Below are 9042 nucleotides of genomic sequence, written 5' to 3'. Positions count from 1 at the left end.
GGATACCTTTAAGTCTACAGTAAAATTGAATGCATTATCCTGATACCTGCTTTATCACAGAATTATAGAAAGGCTGAGATAGTTCTCCATCATACCTCCCTGTACTAGTAATAAAACAGTTAGCATAAGTACTGACATGACTCCCAATGTTTTTTCATCACACCATTCAGCCAAGTGCTGTTTGAACACACGTATGGAAGCATAACACATTAATCTGTTTGATGATTTGCACTTACTATCAAAGTTGAATAAACAAGCATGCATGTGCAGTTTACGCCAAAAAGACTTCTCCAAAAGACACTTCAAGCAGATAATGCTTTCTCTATGCAATGGAAGTGACTTTCAAAATTTACTAAAGGGATTTACTAATATATTCTTTTAGAAGGCAACTATAAAATATAACTGTAATACCTGTGTATTTCTTATAGTTTATTCCTTAAAGCAAGCAGTCATCCTAAAATACCAGCAAACAAGAGCTAGCATATTTTAAAACATTTACTTTCAAGTAGCTTTAGGGAATCAGTCAGTTTTGAATGGCTGCCATTGACTTTTCTGATATGCGATGTTTATTATATTGCTTTACACCAATGATGTAATTCCACACCACTCTAAAAATACAGCTTTTTGATAATGCTTTTAGTTTGCTCACCTGAATATGTTCTGATAACCATTTATCTGAACAAGGCTTCAGACACTCATTTATCTAGAATAGGATTTTCTGCTTTCTACACAAACTTTACTGAATCTAACAATTAGAATTATACATAAAATGTTCTTTTGTTTGTTTTCAACAGAATCTGTTATACAGACAAAGAATAAAACCCCTAAGTGTATGCAATGTAAAAAGCATAATGATCATACTGCATATTTATCACAAAATAAAGGCTTCTTACCAAAGGCAGCAATTATGGCTGGATCCAGGGGTAGTTGGACATCAGAAGCTGGAAGGTCAAAGCGAGTGAAATCTCTGCTTTTCTCATTGTTGTACTTCACCTTAAGGCTTGTTAACTTGGAGAAATCAATACGTAGAGTGCAGCATGCATTGTAGATATTTCGGCCATCTAGAGCCTGGAAACAAATAGTTAAGTTTTCAGATACAAAACACTTCGTTGCAAACCTCCCTCCTAAGTTTATTTTTATCTGTATCAAAAAATAGAAAGAAGTGCAAGTATCAATAGGTAAATATTCTGTGCTTTTCATCTCTAAGCTGAGTATAAAGGCAACTCTTTTGACTAGGCCCACTCCAGACAGCTCGAAAGCAGAATGCACTGGTGGTGCCTTTGTGATAACATTTTAAGAAAGAGAAAAAAAACAGAACTGCACGTCAGCTGTCAGAGGGAGGAGTAGGAAACATGAGAGAATCGAGGTCAGTGCAGGAGGAGGGCATAATGTGCTCCATGCGCAGAGCAGCAGCTCCCTGCAGCTCAGGAGAGGCCCAATGCAGAGCAGGTTGCAGGCTGTGGGCGCTGCATAGCGCAGATCTCCCCACGCAGCAGTGGAGAAGCCCCTGGTGCAGCAGTGGATGTGGCCTGGAGAGGTACAGCCTATGGCACAACTCACACCCCTGCAGGAGCAGGCCTGGGCTGGAGCTGTAGCCTATGGAGAGGAACCCAGAGTGGAGCAGGAGCTGCTCTGCTCCTGCTGTTCCTGAATGACTACATCCTGTGGGAAGGGGCTACAGCTCATATGCAGCCTTTATGAAGGACCATATTCCACAGTAGAGAGCCCACACTGGAGCCAGGGGAACAGTGTGGGGAGGAAGGAGCAATAGAGACTAAGTGCTATGGACTGACCACAAATTCCATTTTGCACACACTTGTACTGCTTACAGAAGGAGAAAGTAGTAGAAGAGACAGGAGTGAAACAGAACCTGAAAAGAAGAGGTGTGAGAGGAAGGTGCTTCTAGTTTTGTTTTTAGTTCTCACTATCCGTATCAATGTGAAATAAATTTATCTTCCTCAAGTTGAATCTATTTTACCCATGATGGTAACTGGCAAGTGATCTTGTTCTTATCTCAACTCACAAGCTTTTCATCTTATTTTCTTCCTGTCTTGCTGAGGAGTGGAACTGAGAGAGCAGCTTGGTGGGCACCTGGCAGTCATTCAAAGTTAACCCAGTCTTCAGATTAATCCTCAACAAAAACAGTTTAGTTAGTTTGACACAGAAAAGACTTTTTGTCACAACCAGAGCTACCAGTCTTCCCTACCAACAGCTCTAAACTTTGATTTGGTAGAACCATGCTGATTTCTATCTGTGTGCTACACGCTTACATTTGATGGTAGAGTACCACTCTAATGAGGGCTGTCAAAGTTATTCTAGTGCAACAAGACAGTTAGAATGAAAAGAAGTCAAAGTTAATGAGCAAGCTGTCAGTAATGTTATGCATAATGGCCATCTTACCTGTGCAAGGAAAACACAGTGAGTACACTGCACTTACCATTTTGGCATAATATGCATTCGCTGGTTCAGCATATTGGATCAAAGCTTGAAACTGATTATTTCTTGTAAAGGTGACAATCTTCAAGACAAATCCAAACCTAGAGAAAATCTGAGAAGAAAGAAATATGGATTTTAAATTAAATCAGGGAATGAATTCCTTTTAAAAAAACAAACAAAAAAACAACCAGCATTTAAATACTTTATATAAATTTTCTGAGACATACCTTTTGTAAGAGCCGAACAGAAATAAATTGCTATCAGAATTTGTTTCAGGTTAAAAAAAAAAAGAAAAAAATATAAAAGATGGAGAAGGATAAAATTCCTCTAAAGAATTAGCAATTACTAATAACAGCGACTAAAAATTATAAGATCAGCCTAAGGAGTCAAAGCTGAGTTATGACAAAGCTGAGTTATGAGAAATGGACTTTTGCAAGTCAGTTAGATGGCAACTGCAAACTGTCAAGAGGTACCCTTACAGCCTATATCTCAAGTAATTTCTGCAAACTGATCATCAAACATCTCTCTCCAATAAGTAATTTGTAGACACATTAACAACATGGATTCACTGTCTTAAGTGGAAGACAAAGACAAAAGAAGGAAAGAAGCAAGACAAGCACTCACTTGAGACCCATCCTTTTCTTGATTTATAAATGTATCAATTTATAATTGAGTGGTGTTTGATTTACTCCAAATGTAGGCATTGTAGAAAAGTTTTTAAAGGCTGAAATTTTGTATATATGCACATATATACAAAGTACATTCAGAATGAGAGCATGTAATACATGTCATCATGTCACACTGGGGCACTCATGGAGAATGTGGACAAAAATATAGCGAGGTTAAGACATATCATGCAAGTGCAAAGAAATGATTGCGGAAGTAACAATGAAAGAGGAAAAGTGAGTTTTGAAAGCGCCAATAGTTTTAGAACAAAGTTCTAAAGCAATGAGAAGCACCACAGCAGTCAGAAAAGCAGAACCCCTAGAAAAGTATTAATCCTAGAAGGGAAAGATACACAAAAGATAAGAACAAGCATATCTTTTCAGCCTATTAGCCTTAGAGTCATGGAGTCATTGTTATAAAACTCCGTGCCCAGTTTTTCAGGATTTTATGCTACAGTCATCATTTCCTGGTAGAAGACAGAACAGAAACTTTTTTTCAAAGCAATTTAAAGTTGCTATCAAGTTCCTGTTCACAAAATGCTTCCCCTTAAGAAAGGTTTAAGTGCAGTTTCTAAATGTGTGCTTCCATGCATATTTCCACAAAAACAAATTGACATTTTAAGATATACCTATTTGTTTCTAAACCTAAACCTCACAGTTTTGTTTCTACAAATATAACACCAAGTATTCTGTTACTTACAATAGATATTTTAAGGTAGATTGTGAATAAACAAATAAATAAACAAATATTATATGTACACTGAAGTTTTGGATGACAGCCTGCCTATAAGTATATGATAGTATACTTGTCAGTGAAATTCTCTCATTTCCATTAGCTTTCCACACTTACAAAGTGAGGTTTCTTTGCAGCACTGCAGCTCTCTATCATGCACAAAGTGCTGCTTTAATTAGAGGACAATGTCCCTTATTATGAACTCCAATTAAGCTCCCTTTTCAAGTGTTACCTGATTTTCTAGACCTATTGGACCTATTGCAGAAATAGTTAAGTGAGGATGATAGGACAACTCAAACACTGAAAAATACAATTTTGCTGCACAGAAGTAAACATCAGTCAGATTAAGGTAATACAATATGAGTCCCTTCTTCCACTGTCTGCTTTGTCTATATCAACAAAGAAACCCAAGAGCAGTAACAAAAAGCACACAAGCTAGATCCAGGAGTTGCTGTTGCTATGCACTGATAGCTAATAGATTATTCTGAGTACACTAATCGTTTGAAACAGTTGACATACAAGTTGTATGATTTATTATTGAGTAAATAACACCTGAAGGTATAAACAGAAGTTTAGATCACAAAAAGTTTGACTTCTAAGTGACAGCTAGTAGCATACAAATTAATCCATACTTGTTGGAGGGATAAAGAGAAAAATTAATATAAGGAAGCAAGAGGAAAAAGCAAGTGTTGATAATAAGCATTTGAGATGCTAAGTAGAGTAGCAAAACATCTTTGTCCAGACTGCAGCTCCTTGCAAAAGATTGCTAATCATTTTATATCATATTAACTCAGGAAAATCATATTAGGGTCATGTTTTCTGTTGCAAAGATTTACTGGTATTTATAAAAGCTTTAAGTATGAAACTCTTTGCAATACCCGAAAGAAAAATACTGACAAATCCTCAATTATCACAGTCAGAAATTATGGTAATGTCTTTCATAACTATAGCCTACTATTATAGTTCTCAGTGAGTAAAGCAAGTGACATTCTAAGAGCTTTTGATAATTTAAAATATTTGCCCAACCAATTCTACTTGCATGTAACATCCCTTGTACCAAACTGTAAAAGTGATTTTAAAATGCTAAAATATAACATGAACTTTAAAAAGTTACTGAACACAAATTAAGGCAAAAATTCACTAGTTCCTAGGCACAAATTCAAAATACTGAAGGAATAATCAACTCAAATTTTGAGTTGATTATTCCTTCCACAGAAATCTTGCTACAATTTTAACTAAGTTAAAGAACTACAAACCGGAGAAGAAACAAACAAAACCAACCAACCAAAGAAGAAGAAAAAAAAAAAAATCATGAAAAACCAACTAGAAAAGTCCTGTTTAATCGGTTCGTTTTTTTTTTGTTGTTGTTTTTTTTTGTTTTTGTTTTTTGTTTTTTTTGGAGTAAAACCAATTCAAGCCTAGATCTCTAAATTACAACAAATCATGTTGGAAGTAACAGTCCTTATTCAAGCTGAGTATTGCACAACTAAGGATCCATAGGTTCAAAAAAAAAAAACGCTATTTATAGAAGCAGCATAGAAACAGATTTTACTATTTGTTTTACCAATTCTTATTACCTGATTCAGCACTTCTAAAGTGACAGGGTAGAAAACATTTTCAATAATGACTCGAAGAACAGAACTGTGACTTGGAGGAACCGCACCTTCAGGAACAAAAGCACTTGTAACAGCCACGTTTCCATACTGCACAGTATTCATAGCTTGCAGCGCAGCTTGAGCATTCTGAAATCACAGCAGAGACCACAATTAACTTACACACATGCAAACTATTTATATCTAAACAAAGATCTCTTACAAAGCAAAGATGTAAAATGCATTTAATGTGCAGCATTTAAAAGCCATATTCCCTCTTTGTAAATATCTATGGAAATACAACAACACGGTAATGGATTTTCGACCAGTCAGTAAAGCACACATTGCTTGGTTTGCTTTATTAGGATTTGATTTTCTCCAGGAACTGAGTTTTGGTAAACACAAGCTTAAAAGGTGCACATTCTGTTCTTTTTCTTCCCAGAGCCAAACTATCAGCCACAAAATAAAACACCTTTAAACTCACTTCTCAAACCACCTCACTGGAATTTGAGAAGTCTTTTTGACTGGGCTTTTCTCAAAAAGACCTTTGGATTGCTTCTAATAGTCTTGCAGAGAGACATTCCTTTCCAAACATAGTGTTGTGACTTGAAGCCATATCTCAGTAACACTCTTCTCTTGGAAGACGGACTAAACATGACACAAGGTGTGGATGTTACCTAGTTTCTTCTAAGCTTCCAGAATAAACTATCCCTCAGAGCTGAGCCTAGATACTAAAACACAAGTAATTTAATGCTCAGTTGCTAAGTTGAGATCTCTAAAATTTAATTTAAAAAAAACTCAAATGAAAGGGTCATAATTGACTGTGCGAGTGTATTCAAAAGTAGGCAATATTGTTTTTGTAGAAGGAGAAAGAAAGCATTCCCTCATGTACTGAACTGAAAATAAGTAGTCTTACTTGCAAATGTGTGATTTTTTTTTCTGTGGCTGCTACCTTCACCACACCCTTGAATCTTGTTGCCTTATTTATTTGTTTTTGCAGATAAACCAATCAGGCAAAGAGACAAATGACACTCATCAGACAGACAAGTTAGCAAGATTCCAGTACTTTTCATGTTAGCACAAGTTAAAGATGAGCACTGATTTTTGCTGTAATCCCTACATGCAGTATTAGTATAGAAAACAAAAACTGTTACCCAACCAAGCACATTCCAAAACTTATTTAAGATACACTTATCTTTAAGAAAGCACAATGTAAAAATGAAGCCCTATGTTTCTGTGGGAAGCCTGCTGCTATGTTACTGACACATTGACAGGAAAAAAAAGTCAGTGAGAAGGGTTTACTGGAGAAGATATTTTCTTCATGTCTTGAAGCTACTGAGATTTATCTTCTAATATTAGAACTTATGAAAAAAGTTCTTTCAAAACATACTTTAAGAAGTATTTCTAATTCACGCAGAACATAAAGGCCACAGAAAAAAAAAGTCTCAGTATCTCAAGCTAATACAAGTCAGAGGCTTTAAAAAAGAAAAAAAAAAAGATAAAATTATCAAAGCAGTAATAACACTCCAGGAATAAAATCTTTAGAAGATAGACTTCACAACATATAAAAAAAAATGTAATCCAGGCAAACTGACATGACTTCTTCTGAAGACAGCAAAAGTAACAACCTTTTGGACCTCCAAACCACTGAATCAGTTTGCTTTTACCACTGCTCAGAAGTACACAGCAAGATTTCTTCTTCATGCATCTCTCGCCCTCACTCCTCTCAGCAAGATTAGGGAGAGAAAACATGTCAGATTGGAGCAGGAAGGAGCAGAGAAAAAGCTATACAAGTAGACCACAACTTCCATTTTCTTTCTCCTGTACTGAATGGGAAGGGGAAGAGGTAACAGTAAAGGGATCAGAAGTGAAAGGCAAGGCCTTCAGGTAAAGATGGTTTTCAGGTTGCGTTGGGTTTTGGTTTTGTAGTGGGTTTGTTTTTTATTCTTTTTCTTCTTACTATCTTACTCTACTTTTAAAGGGCAAAAAATTAAGTTCATCTGCCTCAAATCAAATCCACTTAATTATGATGGCAGCAGGTGAGCAATACCCCTGTCATTATCACAGCCTATGAGTTTCATCATCATATTTCCTTTCACTGTGTTCTGCTGTGGATGGAGTGAGCACAGCTTGGTGTGCACCTGAAAAACATTAAGGTTTACATATTGCAGGCATAAAAATGTGCATTTGAAATCACAGTATCATGGTTACTTTAACAATAATGAAGTTGATGACAAGTTCTAGTAAACTGAGCTTCTAAGTGCAGTTACTTAAAGTGTAATATGCTGATCACAAAGATCACTAGTACTGAGATAATCCTGCTACATTTTTCTTCTGAATCATAAAGTATTCAGCATATTACCCCAGCAAACTGTTCAGTTTTTAACTGCCAAGTTACGAGCTGAATCATTCAGAAGAATCCAGGAAGCACCAGAGCTATAAAGCAGAGAGTAGAACACACAGCTGGAAGCAGGAGAAACAACATCCAAGACTAGCTCATTATGACAGTAAAATACTGCTAGGTGAGTTCAATTACTCACAGAATTGCTACTTTAAGGGTATCTCAAACTCCTTCACTTTTTAATACTGCTAATTAACAACAAGTGCTCATTAAAAAAGGAGTATTAATGTCAGATTTCTACTAGAAACCTAGTCCAGAAGTCCAATTAGAGAGCAGTTATTCTTTAGAGTAGCTGCCTCTGAGAATACTCTGAGAATATCCCTCAGCCACTTCTTCCCCAGCTGTTCAATACTGAATGTAACAACGATAATACTAGCACTATGAAATACAAATAAAACATTAAACATAGAGACTTTTTAAAAAGTTACATACTTTCCATTCCAATTGATAAATTCATCATTTAAGAGCTTGCTTTCATATAGTTCTAGGCATTGAGGGATATTACTAATGTCAGCTTGCACAAAGAGCACAACTAACAATATAATATGTCCATCAATGAAGCATGGGCATGTAGTTTCTAGAGATCAAAACCATGACATTATATGACTATTATTACTACAAATTACAGTAGTTTCAGGTAAATGAAGCTAAGCCTTTATCTTGCATTAAAGATTCACTTAAAAGGGCAACAGAGAGTATTCTCAGTCATTGGAAACTTAATCTACAGTTAGACACTTGCCCATCTCAGAGAAGGATCTGGGAGTCCTGATGGATTAAAAACTTAACATGAGCCAGCAGTGTGCTCTTGCAGCTCAGAAAGCAAATGGTATCCTGGGCTCCATCAGAAGAGGGGTGGCCAGCAGGGATATGGAAGGTGATTGTCCCCCTCTACTCTGCTCTTGTGAGGCCCCATCTGGAGCACTGTGTCCAGGTCTGGAGCCCCCCAGTACAAGAAAGACGGAGCTGTTGGAGGGGGTCCGGAGGAGAGCCCCGAAGATGACCAGGGGACTGGAGCACCTCCCCTATGAAGACAGACTGAGGGAGCTGGGCTTGTTCAACCTGGAGAAAAGAAGGCTGAGGAGTGACCTCATTGCAGCCTTTCAGTACCTAAAGGGAGCCTACAAACAGGAGGGGAAACAAGTCTTTGAAAGGGTTGATAACTGCAGGACAAGGGGAAATGGTTTTAAGTTGAGGGAGGGAAGATTTAGGTTGGAT

General features: G+C 36.9%; 1 protein-coding gene across 1 annotated transcript in view; it reads right to left on the bottom strand.

The window, feature by feature from the left end:
* PTBP3 (polypyrimidine tract binding protein 3) overlaps positions 1-9042 on the bottom strand; it is a 36280-nt gene that overhangs the window by 15621 nt on the left and 11617 nt on the right. The window contains exons 5-7 of the mRNA XM_010726130.3: positions 5412-5576; positions 2438-2548; positions 894-1068 (exon numbers count right to left, since the gene is read on the bottom strand). Coding sequence (XP_010724432.2) covers positions 894-1068; positions 2438-2548; positions 5412-5576 — 451 coding nt within the window. The remainder of the gene's footprint in view (positions 1-893; positions 1069-2437; positions 2549-5411; positions 5577-9042) is intronic.

The sequence above is a fragment of the Meleagris gallopavo genome, chromosome Z (genome assembly GCF_000146605.3).
Source record: "Meleagris gallopavo isolate NT-WF06-2002-E0010 breed Aviagen turkey brand Nicholas breeding stock chromosome Z, Turkey_5.1, whole genome shotgun sequence".
NCBI lineage: Eukaryota > Metazoa > Chordata > Aves > Galliformes > Phasianidae > Meleagris > Meleagris gallopavo.
Note: the sequence above shows the minus strand (reverse complement) of the source record. Positions and strands in the feature narration are given on the sequence as shown.